Raw genomic sequence first — 20923 nt, forward strand, 5'->3', positions numbered from 1 at the left:
CTATGCTCCACGGATTTGTGCAAGCAGACGTTATCAGGTGGAAAAGGTGGATTTAGGGAGGTGGTTTGTCCCCCCCTTACCCGCCCCGGAACGAGCTACGCGCAGGCGCAGAACTCTCTCTCCTCCCCCCCCCCCATTCTCGTGTCACCCACCGACGCTCGAGCGGGCGATGCTGCCGTAACCATGGGTGACAGCGGCCGGAGGCGCCTGCACCTGGCCTAAGGTAAGGCTCCAAGTCGGGGTGGGGTTTTGTTACCGCCTCCAAACCCGCGGGGCTCTGATGGTGTACATCGAGATGGATCTCTTCCCCGGCGCTGAGCGGCGGCGACCGCGGGTCCCGAGGGAAGGTCTCCCGGGATTTGAGGGTTTAAAACCCGACCACCGGGAAGAGCTCTCCCCCCCCCCCTCTCTCTCTCTCTCTGCCCTCCGCCATAACCCTGGGGCCCGCTTTATCCCTCTCCTCATACGATGCCGCCCGCCCTCCGGGTGCTGGATGGATGTGCATCCCGCGGCTGTTTCTACGGCGATGTCTTCCCTCTCCCTCCCCCGGCACGTCCTGTGTACATGTCCGCGCGCGCGGACACACACATACACAACCCCCCCCCCCCCATACACACACACCACCACCCCCCACACACCACACACACACACACCCACACAAACACCCCACCCACACACACACACACACACAAACACCCCCACACACACCCACACAAACCCCCCCCCCACCACACACCCACACCACAAACACCCCCCACACACCCACACAAACACCACACACACCCACACACACCACCCCCCACACACCCACACAAACACCCCCCACACACCCACCCCACACACCCACACAAACACCCCCCCCACACACACCACCCCCCACACACCCACACACACCCACACAAACACCACACCCACACACACCCACATAAACACCCCACCCCACACACCCACACAAACACCCCCCCCACACACCCACACAAACACCCCCCCCACACACCCACACAAACACCACACCCACACACACCCACATAAACACCCCACCCCACACACCCACACACACCACACCCACACACACCCACACAAACACCACACCCACACACACCCACATAAACACCCCCCCCACACACCCACACAAACACCCCCCCCCACACACACCCACACAAACACCCACACCCACACAAACACCCCCCCACACACACCCACAACACCCACCCACACACCCACACAAACACCCCCCCCACACACACACCCCCCCACACACCCACACAAACACCCCCCCCACACACACCCACACAAACACCCCACCCCACACACCCACACAAACACCACACCCACACACACCCACATAAACACCCCCACCCCACACACCCACACACACCACCCCCCACACACCCACACACACCACACCCACACACACCCACACAAACACCACACCCACACACACCCACATAAACACCCCACCCCACACACCCACACAAACACCCCCCCCCACACACCCACACAAACACCCCCCCACACACCCACACAAACACCACACCCACACACACCCACATAAACACCCCACCCCACACACCCACACAACCCCCCCCCCACACACCCACATAAACACCCCACCCCACACACCCACACAAACACCCCCCCCACACACCCACACAAACACCACACCCACACACACCCACACACACCACCCCCCACACACCCACACAACCCCCCCACACACCCACACAAACACCCCCCACACACCCACACAAACCCCCCCCCACACACCCACACAAACACCCCCCCACACACCCACACACACCACCCCCACACAAAGACCCCCCCACACACCCACACAAAGATCCCCCCCACACACCCACACAAACACCCCACCCGCACACCCCCACACACACCAGCCCCCAAACACACCACCCCCCCACACAGCCACACAAACACCCCCCCACACCCACACAAACACCCCCCCCCACACACACCACCCCCCCCCACACACACACCACCCCCACGCACACACACACAAACACCCCCCCCCCACACACACCAGCCCCCAAACACACCACCCACCCACACAAACACCCCCCACACACACCACCCCCCAAATATACCACCCCCCACACAAACACACACACACCACCTCCTCTGAAATCAACAGGATCCCAGTCCAAGAGCTCGGCCAGAGTCACAGTGGGACCTTATGAAGAAATACCCTTTTATTCCCATACCTGTCTTTACAAAACAACAACAATAATAATAATAATCCTTACATTTGATACAGGGCCTTATCACGTCGTTGAGACGTCTCAAAGCGCTTCACAAAACGTATTGCAAAGTGTGGTTTGACTGTGTAATTTGTGGGTAACAAAAAACTTGATTTATGTGCCAATAGGGGTAAATTAAATGTTTTTTTGTTCTTCCACAAAGATAGAAATTATGAGGGTTGTCATGGAAGAATGCTGGGAAAATGCAGCTGTTAGGTTTTCATAGTGTTAAACTGTTACCCAGTTAATCTCAATGAAGGACAAATAAAGTATAGTTTTTTTTAATCCTTTGGTACCCTTGATTGGCAGCACTTCATTAATATGTTTTCAATAAAGTATGCCATAATCTGCTTACCTGCAGATATTTAAAGCTGAAACATTATAGAGCTTTTTATTTTGAAATGTAATTTTTTTTCACAGGCACAATGGGTTCTTGAAAATTGCTATGAGCCATCCAGATTTGCGTGTTATTTATGAATGTCAGATTGTAAAATTCACTATGAAATGCTTCAATAGCAAACCATTTATCCCAAAACAGCAAAAGTTTGAAAATGTCCAGTGAGCAAAATGCCTTTTTTGGATTTTGCTGGTTTGGGATTGCTGTTTTAGGAATCCTGTAAATTGGAAATCACAATTCATGCAATTTCTTCAAAAGTTTCAACCTGGGCAGACAAGTTAGAATGGCTCAATCCTGTGTAATTCACTAACAGTTTTAAACCATTCCTATTCAGGATATTAGCATGTATTGCTAATGCCAGGTTATACATTTGGTATCAAATTGTAATAATCAGTGTGCTGTCTGAATAAAAGCATAAAACAGCACAAATCATGCATGAATCTTGCTCCTGGATATACGAGGAGCAAAGCATGGAATGTGTGAATTGCACTGGACTTGCTCCCACATTCCATGACAAACTCTTATGTTATCAGTGGACCAGGTACTTTGAATTGACTGTTTTTAATGTGATTAAAGAATACATTAAAAATTAACAACCCAATTTCACAGAACATGAATTGAGAAGGTTTTTTTAGCCTTGAATGAAAGTGATGTAGCATGGCATCGCTATATTGGTTTGCTCCTGAAAATGCGAATGCACCATGAGCATTTTAACTAGTTTATATTTTAGGGAAATTAACTCAGCAGAATATGTAAAACTTGGAGTTCCCCTAAATTCTGCATGAAGAATCAAATCCATATAAATGTCCTAGACGAATTTATGCAGGTATTATTTGAAAGCGTTTCTATTTTCTGGGAGCCTGGATTTAATGCTTTAAGTTTTGCCCACAAAATATACAGTCAATCCACTTTACAGTATATCCTGTGAAGCTCTTTGAGATGTCTTGACGACTTGATAAGGCACTATATATCAAATGCAAAGATTATGATTATTATTAAGTTTACACTACTTATATGAGGTTTGATTTGAGGAAGTTCAATCAGATACAAGTCAGAGAACTGTAGTATTATGTGATAATAAGTAATAATAACAATACTTGCAACAGTGCCTTTCATGTCAAGAGGATATCTCCAAACACGTCATAGAATTTTGCTACAAAGTGTCGTAGGTGAATGTGGGATTTAATTTGCATGCAACAAAATTCCACAAACAGTCATGAGATGAATGATCAATTTTATATGGGGGCTTGTTGGCCAGGGCATCAGAACGAAATTCCCTTCTCTTTTGAATGTTTTGCCCACAAAATATACAGTCAATTCACTTTACAATATATTCCGTGAAGCGCTTCAAGACGTCTCAATGACCTGATCAAATCAAGGGTTATTATTTGTGTAGGATTTTTAACATCCACCTGGATAGGCAGATGGTCTCTCAGTTTATCTGATAGACAACGCCAGCATGAGTCACAACATGGGGCTTGAGCTTATAGCTTTCTGAGTGTAATACCAGAGTGCTAATGACTGTATCAGGCTGACATCAGTCAAATGCATTGATTTGTTTTGTCATTAATTCAACATATGTCTAACATTACATTGCGGTTGGGATAGACTGAGAAGTCTTATTGCTCTATGTCAATTCACAGTGGCAGGATGGTTGCTGTTCATTTGAGTGACGTTTTAACATATTCTTTCCCAGATGAATCTCTGCACCAAAACCGGTAATAAAACCGCACCACAGGATGATGAAACGATATCAGTGGAAACATCTCAGAACTCGAGGACCAATGGCTGGAGCTGGCCACCACATCCCTTACAGATAGTCGCCTGGATTGGTTACGTGTACTTCATCTTTGCTTTGTTTGGCATCCTTATCCCTCTCCTTCCAAATCACTGGGTACCCGCTGGATATATTGTATCTTTTTCTAAGGCTGTTATTAAATATTCAAATTGTAGAAACTGAATTTTAACTATTTGTTTGTATCTCAGAGATGAGAATTACAGTTTCTGTTACAATAATAATAATAATAATAATAATAGTAATAATCCTTGCATTTGATAGAGCGCCTTTTCACGTCTCGGAGTGTTAGTAAGCAATCATGTGGGTTTCACCTCTGGAAGTAATTTGTTCTCTAGCGTGGCTAATTCATTATTGGGAAAGAAAACTACACTAACAGTTGATGAACATTTTATAAGACCATAAGACTGAAATTATATAAATTGATGCTGATACGTTTTGGTATGAACTGGAGCACAACCTTAAAGTGACACAGTAATACAATTTATATCTGTCCAACAATATTGCTATTGCCACTGGGGGTCTGAGAAAAGAGTAATGGCACCATTACAGCCACTTAAATTATGAGGACACTCAGTAATACAATTTCAGATTTTGTATTTCTGAACTTTCCAGGATTCAGGATAGCAATTTTAGCTTTAAGATGAAGTGCAAATGGTCGTGAGTAGAGCAATCTGAGGTGATCCATTAAGAGCATCACACAAGAGGCATAATAGCACAAGTGTGATTTCTTAACCCCCATAGCTGCTATAAATACAACCTTTCACATAATACCTTTCACATAAAAGAACATCTCATCAGGTTTGCTCTAAATAAGCTTAGATACAACACTGAATATACATGGGGTATTTTGTAATTCTTGTTAAATGTATTCTGCAGATGTAACAGTCTTAGGATCAGGGGTAGACAGGAAGAAATGATAGCGTGAATCCAAGAGCTTCCACACTATATGAAGGGAACTACCACAGGCTTCCCATCTGTCACTTGCAGGCTGAATCAGAGGATTTGGCAAACAAAGAATTTGGGGATTTGATGTGGCATATTGAGGACAATCTGTTATTCCTGTTTGCGCTAGGCTAAATACTAAAAACATGTCGCTGATTTTTAGGGCTGTGTTGTGCCATCGTAATCCTTAGTACATGAATATGAATGCTAGTTTAACGATTAAATGAAAGCCATTTTCAGAACGTAAAATGCATGAATAAATTTCAGTGCCATCTTTTCAAAGGAGAGTGCAGAAAGTTACAAACAGTAACTCTAGTCTACCTATTCTGATCAAACTTACTATTGCTGTACCGATTAGATGCCAATAGGACATGTCTTTTTATTAAACTCTGCCACAAAACATATAGTCAATAACCTTTACATGATATTCTTTGAAGCGCTTTGAATGTCTAGAAGCCGTGATAAGGCACTATATAAATGCAAGGATTATTATTAAATGCTATAAACATGAGAAATCTAACATTTTAGAGAAACTTTTTTTCAGATAAATTTTAAATTTAATAGATACTTGGTCGCCTTATCATGTTGTCGAGATGTATTGTAAAATCTGTATTTTATGGGTGAAAGAAAATGGAAGAATAAAATTGACTTGTAAGATAAATAAGTAAAATGCTGTGTGTATTCCAAATGTTGTTGTGTTATATTCTATCGATAGTCATGTATGTTCATTTGTCCAGCATATCAGATAGTTGACTCAGGTGGCATCAGATGTGATCCACTGTTATGCACGTGTTAATGTGTGGATCAATTTATTATACAATTCTGCATTTAAAAAAATAAAAGTTCTCAGGTCTGGTTGTATTGTTCTACCAATTAAATTATTATGTTAGGTTTTATAATAAGACATTAGTTTCACTGTCCATATGTTTTCAATTTTTTAACCTTAACGTTCTTCAGTGGCTTATTGTTTTATTTATCTGCCACCTGGTTCTTCATCTGTCTGCAGTCAGCATTGATCCAGCTGATAAGAATGTTCGAACCAAGAACTATAATAATCCTTTGCCTATGTTTGACCGCAACAAACATAAACATGTTATTGAAAACCATCACTGCTATCTTTGTGAAGTGGATGTGTAAGTGTCTAAAAGAATATTGGGCTAAACAGAATTTTTTTTTGCTTTCTTCAATTGGTGGTGCCTTAAGCACTGTGATAAGAACATGCATGATCCCTTGTTTTAGGGAATGATCTAATGTTTTAAAGCTATTTTGCCTCAGTATGCTATATAAGTATCGAGATAAACATTGCTGTAACTTTATCATTACAGTAATTCTTCAAACATATTCTTCAAAACAGATTGCTTTGGGATCATAAAGTGCTTCCGCTCTAAAAGAAATACAGATTCAACATTAATTCCTCTTATGCATTTAGATTATTTTAAATATCAATATCATACAAATTTAATTTTGTATTGTAAACTTACTTGCCTGGATATTACCATCAGACAATCGAACTTACTTTGCGACTCATAAGTTTTTTTTTACTACCAAATATATGTCTTCTGTTTTCATCAAGAATGGGCCATGATTCTGGCTAACACAAATATTGATTTCCCACACAATGCTAAAGTATTCGAGTTGCTGAACCATCCTGAATCAGTGATTGATATTAATTCAATTCACTCATGTGGTTTAGTTGTATTGGAGAATCAATTAAAATAAAAGACAAAATAAGAAGATGTTCACAATTCTTCATCATTTGTACTTGTTAACTTGTTATACTATGTCCATCTCTTATCCAATAAGCTATTTTCTGTTCACAGCTTGTGTGTCACAATCTACATATTGTGCTTTGCTTCACAGAAGTCCAAAGTCGAAACACTGCAGTCAGTGTAATAAATGTGTTGCAGCTTTCGATCACCACTGTAAATGGCTCAATAATTGTGTGGGAAGCAGAAATTATTGGTAGGTCCACCTTTCTTTTAACTTGCATTCTTCAGTAACAATAAATTGAGTTCCAAGAATAAAATAATTATTAACATTGGTCATTCACTTCAAGAATGTTTGTGGGACGTTACTGTTCAAATGTGCTGCTATATTTACCTACAAATACAGTCATTATACAGTAAGTTCTGTGAAAAGCTTTGAGGTAGCCCTCAAAAGGCGGTATACCAGATGCAAGGATTATATTGTAATTATAAAAAACATCTGCTGAATAATCTTTTTGGTAATGAATTTCGTTCACTCTTAGGCAAAAATTAGTAATTAACGCAACCACAAAAGATTCTCTCTAATTAGTATCTTTATTATGAGAGATTTTAGGATTGATTATGTTATAAACAGCGCCTCTAATTTTTAAAGGTATATACTTTCAATTATTTTAACTTTGTGAATCAATCCAAAAGTTTTCAAAAATAACTCATGAAAAAGGTGAGGAAGTTAGCACCAGGAAAAGGTGGATGATGGAATGGAAGTGGTTGAGATTCTTCTCTCTCAGCAGGATATAGAACCATTGATTCAACATCAGTAATGAAAGCTTTCTGTGTGAGCCATTTTATAAATCTTCCACATTACTGAATTACCATTTTAGTGTGAGGTAAGCTTTTTTTTTAAGATTTGAAGAAAAATTCCAGAAGCTCTGTTTTTTCTTTGTGTACACAGTCTTTGCGTAACAGTCTTATTGATTTTTCTGTTCTTTTGTATTCTGGCATTTTATTGTTTGAAATAGTGTGGTGGTTTGAAATAATCAAGGCTTTTGGTAATTTTGATAGCTGGGACATTGTTTTCGATTGACTTGATAGGTGCCCATTCTTTCAATTACTTAATCTGAGTTCAAGAGCATGTGCCACTTTTTGGATGTTAATTGGGGAATTAAAGGTTTGAAAGTAAAATATCTTAATTGGTAAAATTTTCATCTGTACTTTGCCTGTTTCAATGTTGGATCCTTGCTTTACCTCATTTACTTGGTACTCATTCTTGCCCTAGCTTTACCCTCGCATGTTGTTTCACCACTCGCGTAAATACAATAATATTGATAACAAGTCAAATGAAATGAAAGAAAAAATATGGAAGAGCGGATGACAAAGGAAGTAATGTTTAGTTGTGGTAATCATCGCTTCTTCACTGGATATCAGCTTCAAATTAATTTTAAAAATTGAAACTTGTTTCCAGGAATAACGATCTAAGAATGTCGATAACTTAAAGTGTAGAGGCAGTTTGGAATGGGAAAAAAACATTCTCAAGTGGGTGGGTGTTTAACCGCAAAGCTTCCTTGTTAAGTCAGGTTTTCAGGACAACTTTTATCAGCATTTACAATTCAGTCATTAAAGCCTGGTGATGATTATTCCTAGTGATAATTAAGGAACAGAATGTGTTCAGGAAAATTTCTGTGTGGGACAGTGTTCAAGCAAGTTTCACCACATTAAAACAAACATAAAACATTTGCAATAATGCAAATGGCAAATTACTTGAAAAACAATAGAACTTGATTGTGCAAAAGCCACTTTGGTCTCCTTTCTTCCTGTAGATGCTGCTGTTGTATATTATAATTCTTGCATTCAATGTACCTTATCACATCATTGAAATGCCTCAAAGTGCTTTACCGGATTCACAACTTATATTTTGTATAGTGTATATTTTCAAATAGTAGTTTGCTCCCTTTAATATCCACCTCTACAGCAAAGTCAGTTTAATGTCTTATCCAAAGGATGGTACTTCAGATAATGCAATGCTGCACTGGAGTGTCAGCCTAGACCACAGTGTACCGTCATGAGGCTTCAACTCAGCACCTTCTGATTCAGAGAAGAGAGTGCTACCAACTGAGCTAGGCTAACGCCTCTATCAAATAATGTGGAGTCCTGTAGCTCAGTGGTTAGAGCACTCGCTTTGCAAGTGAGAGACTTGAGTTCAATTCCATGCAGGTCAGGGCGAAACCTTGGGCAAGTTTCCTCACGCCTAATAATAATCCCTCCCAAAACAATAATAAATTGGTCATTTTCAATCTACGACTGTTTGTGGGACATTGCTGTGCGCAATTGGCTGCCGCATTCGCCCAAAATTTACAGTCAATTCACTTTACAGTGTGTTCTGTGAAGTGCTTTGGGACGTCCTCCCGACGTGAAAAGCGCTATATCAAATGCAAGGATTATTATATTATTATTATTATAATGCTTAAAACCATGTATGGCACTAATGAGGTTTGTTACCTGAAATTGCACACTGCATCTGTAGCTGCAAAGAAGCATAATTTTCACCCACTATTTTTTTAAAAATTGACCAGTTTATAGATAATCATTTTACTTCCATAAAACTACAAAATACTTCATAACTTGCGAGCTGTAGAGGAAATTCAGTCTTCAAACATTATGCTGTATCAGCAAATTCAAGAGGTTAACTATATGATGAAGAAATTGATTGAGAGAGAATAGTACAGGATTTTTTTTATTATTATAAGAATAATACTTGCATTTGGTATAGTGCCTTTCACTTTGGGAGGAAGTCTTAAAGCACTTCACAGCATTTACTGTCAAGTCTAGAGACTATATATTTGTAGGCATTTGCGGCAGCCCATTTGCACATTACAGCCATGAATTGAATGACCAATTTTAATTGGTGAGATTGTTAGTCAGGTCAAGGAGAAACTCCCTGTAAAAATGGCTTTTTGCTATGTATGTGACTGACAAAGGAATCGCACCTGTACGTTCCTATGTATTACAGTGCGTTCATGCATTTCTACAGTACGTGCAATAAACCTTAATTGTAATTTTCTACTTTCTTGTCCAGGCTTTTCCTGAACACTATTATATCTGCTCTCTTCAGTGTCCTGGTGATTATCAGTATTGCATCGTTTGTATTTATTGAGCTTTTTCTGGATCCCAGTGTGCTTCGCGGCAATGAGAACTTCAAAGGTACATTTTAATTGAAGTGGAATTATTTTGTTTCTGTAATACCATGTGATGTGTGACTGATACTGCACATGAACCTGCGTTATTGTGTTACTTAATTGTATGTAAACTTACTCTTAAGAATATGAGTAACTATTTAGTTAAAAACCTTGAAGTGCCTGCTTGTATGCTGCAAAATAGCTCCACTGCTAACTATATTTATTCAGTTTCAATCTGCATATGTTCAATGTATGCGTAAAAGAAGGAAAGACTTTCTTTTCGGGAAAAGTATTTTCTCTCCTTTTTTATTCTTTAGTTTTCCCACTGCGCCCGACATCTCTACTAAATAGAACAACTGGGAGATCTATCACCAGGCCTCTCTCAATATAACTCTGAATCTGGCAGTGTAAAGGAATAGTTCTGACTGAAGAACTTTACATTTTCATCTCCCAACCCTATGTGGGAATTGCCTTATGTTGATCAGCAGTTTATTGAGTGCTGGGGAACTCCAGGTGCGGGATTTGCAGGTGCAATCCTGAGTCAGACCAGTCGTGTTTCGTCCACAAAATATGCTGTCAATTCACTTTATAGTATATCTGTGAAGTGCTTTGAGATGTCTCAATGATGTGACAGCTCTATATCAAATGCCAGGATTATTATTATTGTTGATGTATTTCATCTATATACACACTTTTTACATCGAAAGGTTGATTCATTTTTGCAGCTTACTATGGGAAATGAAACTTAACACAATCTTTTGACATTAAGTATATAATCCTTCAGAGAACTGTGATAAAAGTTGCGGAAGAATTTTCAAGAAATAAACCCAATTAATGGACTGTTTTTTTTAATATACCCATTGCAGTTGTGAACGATACGAAAATCTGGTTTGCATTTATGAACCTCAGGCCTTTGCAAACAACTACTACTGTTATTTTCATTGTGGCTGGAGTCACTATTGCGTTAAGCCTAACTTCATTCCTGCTCTTGAGTCAACTCCTGTGCTTCCACATTTACCTCTGTAAGTAATGTAGAACATGTCCACTCCACTACTCGTTTTACTGGTTAGGTTCTGTAGTACATTGTTATTGAAACAAAATAGTCCTGATTTACCTGTTAAATATTTTTACATTATGTAAAAATGTGTGTATTGTGCTGTTGATAGTCTTGTAATCAGTGTGGAAAAAACTGTAAAACCTGTAGTGCAAGTATGGAAGCTTAACAAATTCCTGACTGCAGCTGTGACCTCCTAACTCTGTTTGCAGTTGGGGCAAGCAAGGCAAGGGGAGTGCCATTTTATAGTATTTTACTGTATAAACAAAGGCAAAATTGGGGCAACTTCTTAACGGTAGCACTTCTGTGTGGAAGTCCAAATAGAAATCCACACAAGTTAAATGCTTTGTGTGTGGTTTAAAAGAAAATCAATACAGCATGTGAAAAGAAAAATGTTGAAAATAGGTTTACTAAACAAAAAGTGCATGTGACATACTTTATAGTCTTTGGAAAAATATGTGTGCCTTTTGTAATAAGGAATTTTTCAATATGGAGTGCATTTCTACATCCAAGTTTGACATATACATGTCTCCTCAACATGAAATATTGTCACAATATGAACTGTCTTCAAAAAATGTCATAACTACTCTCAAAACTTCAGAGAATGTTATCAGATATTCAACATCGAATAAAATGCAATAAAATAGGAAAAAATAGAATAAAATGCAGATTAAAATATATTTACCACAGATAATTTTTTTCCTACAGTGTGGAACCGTCTAAGCACTTATGAATACATCGTGCGTCAACGTCACAGGCAAGAATCCAAATCTGAGGTGATGAATTGTAAGAGATTAGGATCTCCTTCATCCAAAATAAAACCTCAGGTGCGGAACAATATACTACTTGTGTAGTTTGGCTGTTTGAATTAAAAATGTAAAAGGTGTCACGTATACACTTACTATATTTTACAAAATATGATACAATATTTCTGAGTTCTGCTTTTTACCACCCTAATTTTCAAACTGTACTCTAATGCAAATGAGCACTATTCCACTAGTACCCAAGTGGCCATTCTTCATTTGTGAGCCAGGCCAGTGAGAATTGTAAGCAAGACAGATGAAATTTTCCTGGTCTGACTACATGTTGATGTCCTTATTATTTTTCATTATTTTTTATTAATTTTTCATTATTATTTATTTTTCAGTTGCATCAAGTTTTTAAATAAATAATGGATTCTCTTTGTATTCATGTGGAATGGCTATTTTTATATTTTCCAGATCATGATAAGATCAGGATCTCTAACCTACACGCATCCCGATCAGACCGAGAACTCATCTTCCTCAGGAATGGCAGTGGAGTAAGTATTATATTAACACTTCAATTGGAATTTCTAGAGGGGGTGGGAAGGGAAATACAAATGTTGATTATGGTACTAAAATGGTTAATCTGATAATTAAATCAAACCAGAAGGACCTCAATGGACTTTGCACTGCAGTGAGCTTTGGATCTGGGTGGGTCGTTTCCCCCCCCCCCCACCCCACCTCCATAAAGCCTTCAGATCATTCACTTTTCAGTGAATCCCAAAAGCCCTTAAGAAAACAATATTTCAAAGATCAACTAAAATGGAAACAAAGCACTTTCTGGAAAATGCTATTGCAGATTGTTGTATTAAATTATGAATTTAAATAACATAATTTTGCTGGGGTCATGGATGAAATAAAATGCACGTATGAAATAGGTTTTGAATTGAGGTATTCCACATTATTCTGAGATCCTATGAACTGCACTATACTTAGATTTTAGAAAAAACGGAATGGTTTATTGAGAGACTGCCCTACAGGTCAGTGTGTGATGCATTGTAGGCAAGTTCTTACATGTTTCTGATATGATGCATAGTAACTAATATAATGTTGATAGCCTAATCATTATATTGTGATCCTGAGTACTGTATTAATTATATAATCTTTAAAGTGGTTGCTTGAGGACAAAAAGTTCCGTTAAGCAAATAAGATTTGATTGGAAAGCTCAGGAATATTCAGCTTTCATTCCTCCTGTTTTTCTATTTAATCCTGAGATCATTGACTGTATAAAGAACCAATTAAATTCCAGGCCAAATACAAATGTCGCAATTTTCCGAGCTGAAATGCCAAGAATGTTGAATGAATAATTGACTTTTTTCTCATTTAAAACATTGTTAATAATATCATGCTATATTTTTTAAATCATTATGTAAATAGGAAATCTGAAGAGTTGCATTGATGTTTGTAGATTACCTCTGGATATTGATTAAGAATACATTGGAGGATGCATTTTAAATAGCCAGTAGATTTCCATTGTATGGAAGGTCGGCAGATTCACTTGTTAGTTAGCAAAGTGGGTTAGAAGACTGCTCTTTGATTTCTGGAGGATCTTGAAGTTGATCTTCTGGGGGATGGGAATCGAGTGGAGCCAGCCTAAAATTGGGATGATAGGCCTGCGGAGCCTGGTGTAAGAGAGGATAAGGGCTTCAGAGTTTTGGATGTCTAGCTTTTGGCAAGTAGAGCTGTGTTGTCGGCTGGAGAGAATGGAGCTAAGGAGAATAGCAAATGGAAAGATATTACTTTGAAAACGAGGGCAAGCTTTTCATTTTAAAAAAAATCAACAAAGGAATTCTGGAGATACCCATGATAATTTGTGTGTTGGTAGGTAAGTCCTACTTTGCTGGATAAGAACTCTGGAGAGGACTCTTCCCTCCCCATCCCCCTCAGCAACCACCCTCATCTTGGGTAACAAATTTCACTGCAATAACACATTTACAGATGAAAGGCACTGTACAGAGTCTAACACTTATTCTCTTAGTATTGTTAACTGATGTCTATTTCCTTACAGAGTATTAAAACTTCAGAATGGTGCCCTGAAGTTTCCCAGTAGTGAATTAGTAGATGATTCTTTGCCGACGGTGTCTGCTGATCTTCAACAAACCAGAGCAAAGAAAGGTGTACAGGTAAAGGAGATCAACAAATATCATAGGATATTGTTCTGGTAGGTTAGGTTAAGCATTGGTGATGGTAACAATGAGGGGGCTCTGGTAGAAGAGGAAGCCTGAAACAATGTGCTGGTCTGGTATTGAGGGAGTGTAAGAAAAAACAGGAAAATTAGGCAGTTTGTCTAATCTAAATGAAGCTCATTCTGTGTTCACTGTTGTAGTATTGGTATAATGTAATACCCATTGCTGTATAGTTTAAGAATTACTAATATTCTTTCTAATCAACATGATTTGCTTTGCAAAATAACTTGAGGTAATGAGGTAGTATTCAGAGAGTATATAATGATTTTTGCTAGATTAACAATCTACCTGTTAATCTAGCAAAAGTAAACTTCCTATTCCCCAGATCGCACACAAGTAAACAATCTTGTTTACTCGTGTGCGACCCAGTGTCCTAATCAACAAGAACAATAACAAAAACAAGATTACATTTGTATAGCGCCTTTCACGTCGGGAGGATGTCCCAAGGCGCTGGACAGTGTACAGCATTTCAGACCCAAGCTGGGGTCAGGGGGGGAGAAGGGAAGGGAGGGAAATGGGGGTGGCCAATGGTATGGTCTCGAAGAGGAGGGTCTTGAGGAGGGACTTGAAAGGAGGCTAAGGAGAGGGTGAGGCAAAGTGATTGGGGGTGGAATTCTAGAGGTTGAGGACGGACCATAACGAAATTGCATTTAGAATGTAAGGTTTGAAAGGAGAAAAACAATTTTAATAACCATATTTAATTTCATAACAGAAGAAAACAAAGAAAGTGCACAAAGCCGCTGCAGAAATAATTATTGACAGATTCATACCCAGCACCATCAAACTCCAATCTATTCCTCCTTCACACGAGCCCGGTAAGAATTTTGAGTCTATATTATAAGATAGAATAACCTTTATTATACCTAATAGAATAATAATAGTTATTCTGATCTGAGGGAGCAAAAATATGAGCTGAAGAATTCAATGCGAGGCTCCAGTGCCACTCTATGCAGCTGGCTGAAATCTATCTCTTGTGGAAGTGAGACGATGTGCAAAAGGTATCCTTCCGAAGAGCCTGGCCAAAAATTCAACAGTAGATGTTGAGATTTCTTTAGGCTGTGAAAGATCATCGCTGTTTGCGATTTCATGATCCCCAAACTCATTTTCAAACCTCTTTGTGCCTTGGCACCTCCCTGCCTCTCCGACCTGCTTACTCCCCAGTCCACTACCCGCTGCCTCTGCTCAACTGGCTCCAGCCTCCTCCATGTCCCTCGTGCTCTCTGTTCCACCATCAGTGGCCGCACTTTCAGCAACTGTGCCCCGAAACTCTGAAACACCCTTCCTGTATCCCTCCGTCTTTCCCCTTCCTTTCCCATCTTCAGATTACACCTGAAGACCTTCCTCTTTGACTGTGCCTACAGTCACCCCCCTCCCCCTAGCTCGGCATTCCACTCCGCCACTATCAAGTGCTCTGCCTGAGCTATGTAAATGCACGTTATTGTCTTAATTATGTATCTTCCCTTTCTCAATTCATTCAACAGAGCTTGCTGCTGCTCCTGCTTCCCAGAATTCAATGATCCCTATCCTGGCTTTTCCACCAAGAGTCAGTCTACCTCCTCTAGTGCCAAATGGCATTAACCAAGTCCAAGCTGCCGGCCTCCCAGCTGAGTATCACTCTGATTCTGCAGAGTCCATGGATGAAATCCCAGTGGTCCAGACCAGACTTGGCAGTGCAGCAATGGTCGACTATACCAACCGAGTCCTTCACAGCACAAAAGTAGACTTTGGAAATTCTCTTCAGAATCTCATACCAAAAGCACACTACAACAGCCAAGAAGAAAAAGAACAATTTTCTCCAGTGCAACCCAAAATTAGAAAGAGCTCCAAAAAATTGTCAGCTTCAGATGAGAAAATTGAACCATTCTTCGATGTTTCACCTGTGTTTGTTAACAAAAGCAGTGGAGAATTTCCTCTACCTGAACTAATTCAAAGAGCTCGACCTGGTTTGGAGCATTCTGGTTCCAAGAGACAGAATCGGACTAGTGAGAGACATCCAGATTTGCCGGTGATCTTTCTCCATGGCAAAAACACCATAGACATAGCTCAGACACAACATTGGGGTGACTTCTAAACCTTGTTTCAATGTCTGGAAATGCTTATTATCCAAATGTCTTCAATTTGGCTACTTGCAGTCCTGCAGTTGTACTGAAGTACCATGAGTAGTTTGACAGCCCCAGGAAGTGGTGTGAAGTTATCTAGCATCAAGAGTTGTCATATAGTGGCATAAACTTTCAGTCACATGGCCTTGGGATATGACCATCTCATTGTTTCTTTTTTTTTCGATTTTTAAAAATATATTTAATCAGGGTTTGATACCCTTGTGAAAATATTCCTCTTACAGAGGTTTTAATATATTTCTGTTTTTGTTATTTTTATATATAAAGACTATTTGGTACTAAATATTAATAATCTTCGGGCCATTCGGAAATGAATCTATGTTTCTCAGGGATTCTACCACTGCTGAGTTTTGGAAGTAAGAGGTCAACTGGTATAAACCCTGGTTACAATCTAATCTGTGTAATCTTGTTGGATCGGCAATTGTTCTGGTCGATGGAAACTTGAAAAACTCTGAGGTATCCACAACGAGGATTTATAAGATTTCCTGGAAACATAGCGTTTAGTTTGTGTGGCCTTAACTTTCTTTTAACAGTAACCTCAATAACAAATAGGCTACTGTTCTCTGCATTTGATTTCAAATGCTGTTCAAATGCTGATTTAGCCCCTTAAGTGCCAATTACCCTACGGATGTAATTTCTGTTTAACGTTTTTGAGAACAGCAATATTATTTCTACACTGAAATAAAACATTTTAAGTTGTATATATGTCATAAAAGTTTATTCATATATGATGAATCAAAGGGCATTTGTACCACTAGCTCAGAGTCAAAGACTGACATTTTGTTGACTTGTGCTTCTAATCTCCCATATGGATTCTCAAAGCACTAGAAATATCCCATGCAAGAATAGGAATATGAAGGAAAGTTAGCTTGGCCTACTCTTGCACATCTCCCAGCAGATTAGAACGTAAATTCTGTTTTGTACAGGGAGCCAAGAGGAACAGAAATAAAAATACTGTGTATTTAATTTACTTCAACAAATTAAGTGTTTGATGGTCTATAAATGTCCAATTCTAAGTTTAATATATAAATAATAATCCTTACATTCAATATAGTGCTTTAACACATTGTCGCGATGTCTCAAAGCGCTTCACAAGACTTACTGTAAAGTGTTGTTACTGTTGTTTGTAGACAAACGTGGCAACCAATTTGCACACAAAAATGTCTCATAAGCAGCCTTGAAGTGAATGATGAATTTTATTTGGGCAATTAGCCAAGACACTAGGAGAGACTCCTTTCTCTTTTCAAATAGTATCATGAGATCTTCAACATCTACCTGAACAGGCAGGCAGGATCTTGTTTTAACATCTTAGCCAAAGGATAGCACCCTTAACATTGCAGCTTTCACAGCAAGTTGCTCTTGTTGTTGGTTAAATCAACTAACCTTTCACTCTAGTGGCTGAGACAGTGATCCAGTGAAATGTCAACCTAGATAATGAGTTCAAAGTCCTGATGTGGGGCTTGAACCCACTATCTTCAAACTCTGAGTAAAGGATGTTAACAGCAAAACCAACAAGCCAGGCTGACACGCATAGCGCAAAGAAGTCAAATTGCTGATATTCTGATATTTTCTGGATGTAAAATCTCAGAGAACAAACAAGACCCTATGGGAATAGTTTATTTTTAACTGGATTGAAAACATGCCTGAAAATCTAGCCTCAAAATAGAGGCCTGTTGCAATGTGTGATTTCAGTACAAACTTAATCTTGAGCCTTTGGGGTCAGTGAATTTCAACTCATTGTCTGTACTGACGAAATTGTTTGGTTCCATTTCAATGGTGCTGTAATATCTTTGCAGTAAGTGGCTGTTAACTAATGGTGGTCAGGAAGTGAATAATTGGCCAGAAAAGGCAAACCTGAGGGGCAGAAACGGAGGATAAAAAACTTCCTAAGATTTAGGTATTATTTAACTATTTTAACTACTTATCTACTAAAGATGTTGAGGGAAATATTTGCAATATTAACAAAAATAGAAATCAATGCCAGGGAGTCTGTAGTTTAATTCTTGGGTTAACTTTTATAAACTGCTTTAGGTTTCCACTCTTGATTCCACTCTTCCACCAAGCGCCCTGGGACGCTAACCTGTGTGAGGGGTGCTATATAAATGCAAGTTGCTGTTGTTGTTGGTTAAATCATCTAACCCTCGGATTACTGTCTAATTGTCATTCTTGAGCACGATACAATGTGTGTGCCTGAATGAATTTTAAAGGTCATGCAGTTGGTGTTACTCCGTTCCACAGCTTAAAGAGTGTAGATCTTACTCTCTTTAAGTGTGTACCCGTCTCTAAGGTCATACTGAAGTTAGAAGAGTCACTTCTAGGCCAGATCACAAAGTCGTAATTTTTTTGTGATCCAGTTGCTGCTACCTTGGTAACAATAGCCGTTGTTTCATTACTGACAACGATCAGGTGGTGGGTCTGAAATGCAAGCACAGATTTTTGCGGTCAGACAATGGCCGTGCAGTCATTGTTTCAGCCGTGAACTCCACTTGATTTACGAGCTGCTGGCACCACCTCAATACTTAATGCAAGCCATAAAGTAGGACCCTAAAGGAACTCTTTTGTATATCTTATTTGATCAGCCCAAGTCCTGGCAATGCACATAGAAACAGCACTGGAGCCAAATTCAACTAAGTTATAATAATAATAATAATAATCCTTGTATTTGATATAGCGCTTTTCACATCTTCTAGACGTCTCAAAGCGCTTCACAGAATATACTGTAAAGTGAATTGACTGTATATTTTGTGGGTGAAACTCGGCAGCCAATTGCGCACAGCAGGGTCCCACAAACAGTTGTGGATTAAAGTGACCAATTTATTTTGGGGTTTTTTCTTGAGGGATTATTATCAGCCGTGTGGAATTAGGAAACTTGCCCAAGGTTTTGCCCTGCTGGGAATTGAATCCAGGTTTCTCGCTCGCGAAGTTAATGCTCTAACCACTGAGCAAGAGGACTCCACTGTAGTTTATCATTCAGGCACTGAAGCAGTTCAATTCTGTTCAGCAAATAATGGCAGAATATGCTCGGACCTGGTGCAAAGCTAGCAGCCTACTTACTCTGTCTTAAAAACAACTTTCGGGTACATTATTCTTATTGATTCTACCTATCAACGTTATTCACTGCACATAAAGTGCTGCAATTTGAAATTATCAGCAATCAAGATTACCCAGGATTGGCTTGGATGATGAAAGCCCATTTTATCTCATCCTTCCAGAATACCAGCCCTACCTGTCATCCCGTTATAGCATCAGGTTGCTTTGTAAAATAAATGATTTCTCCCACTTTGTAAAGATGTCCTATTAGCACTATATGCACCTACTGTAGCTAGTATTCTTTACATACTATTAATTTTGTAAGCCTTCTAATTGCATCCATTTTATATCTTGCTGGAAAGGATGCAGCTTCCGTTTTGGGAACTTTGCTTTGTTCCATATTTTGGGTTTTGCCAAAGTGCAATTAACAATTTGTAAATATTGCAAATTAGACGCAGTCGTGAGGGATGGAATCGACATATATTGGAACATATGGAAACATATATTGTCAGTTTTCTTTGGGGGGGCATGAAGGATTGGTCAGCTGGTTTCTGCTCACGATTCCTTACCTTGTGAATTACTGGTTGTGTTGTTGGTTGTGTTGTTGGGGTCGCAAGGTGGGGGTTGGGGGCGGGAGAGGAAGGGAGATAGAGAGTGTGAATAAATGCTCTGGGCCAATTAGTTTTCGAACGGATGGTGGAAACAAAAGGCAGTGAGTGCATTGCCCTGCAATGCTTTTTGCTTTATCTCTTGGTGGCCAGTTTTCAGAGTTGTTGGCACAGGTTTGGGAACAGAATGTGTACCCACTTTGTTGCCCAGGGATTTGCACTGAGAGGGCCTAAAGAAAGCAATGAAATACAAAGCAACTCCGTTCTTTTTGCACGTCTGTCAAACACTTGGGAAATACCGGTGGTTGAATCGTGAACAATTCTACCATTCATAGCATCAAATGAAAAATTATTTTTGCATTTCCAAGTTAAAAGGCACTCCTGCAATGAGTACCCACCCATGTACAACTGGACCCCATTTCCAGGCAACGCACCATACAGAGACCGACACAATACACTCACTGTCATATCTGTTGTTCCAGCTGACTTGGGGAGAGGGAAGGGTGGAGCCGGAATGAGCTGAATTAAGTTGACTGTACAAGATTTTATGAAACCATAACTTTCATGTGTTTTTTTAAAAAACCCTGATAAACCGCTTTAAAAATGCACTAAGAGCTACACTCATCCATCCTGCGAAGCATTCAATGACATTAAAATTAGCTCCCCATAAGCTAACGTGAAGTATTACTTACGACATGTAACAAAGCTGTTTCTCTTACAGCTATAATTCATGACCTTGGTGACTTTTATATTGTACATTGCCATTTTATCACGCCCCCTTGATGTTCCAGGGGATGTTGCTATGCCTACAGGAGAAACACAAAATAACATCTCTTCAGTCTCTTAAAAGAGCG

At 39.6% G+C, this 20923-nt stretch overlaps 1 protein-coding gene across 1 annotated transcript; it reads left to right on the forward strand.

The window, feature by feature from the left end:
• Positions 1-132: 132 nt before the first annotated feature.
• Positions 133-17407, forward strand: zdhhc1 (zinc finger DHHC-type containing 1). The gene is made up of 11 exons (XM_042340489.1): positions 133-223; positions 4349-4564; positions 6350-6525; positions 7253-7354; positions 10172-10296; positions 11138-11293; positions 12034-12152; positions 12546-12625; positions 14137-14251; positions 15027-15129; positions 15796-17407. The coding sequence occupies exons 2-11, from the start codon at positions 4349-4351 to the stop codon at positions 16383-16385; spliced, it is 1782 nt and encodes a 593-aa protein (XP_042196423.1). The 5' UTR covers positions 133-223; the 3' UTR covers positions 16386-17407.
• The last annotated feature ends 3516 nt before the right edge of the window (positions 17408-20923 follow it).

This window comes from Callorhinchus milii, unplaced genomic scaffold, assembly GCF_018977255.1.
Source record: "Callorhinchus milii isolate IMCB2004 unplaced genomic scaffold, IMCB_Cmil_1.0 Scaffold14, whole genome shotgun sequence".
In the NCBI taxonomy this organism is placed as follows: domain Eukaryota; kingdom Metazoa; phylum Chordata; class Chondrichthyes; order Chimaeriformes; family Callorhinchidae; genus Callorhinchus; species Callorhinchus milii.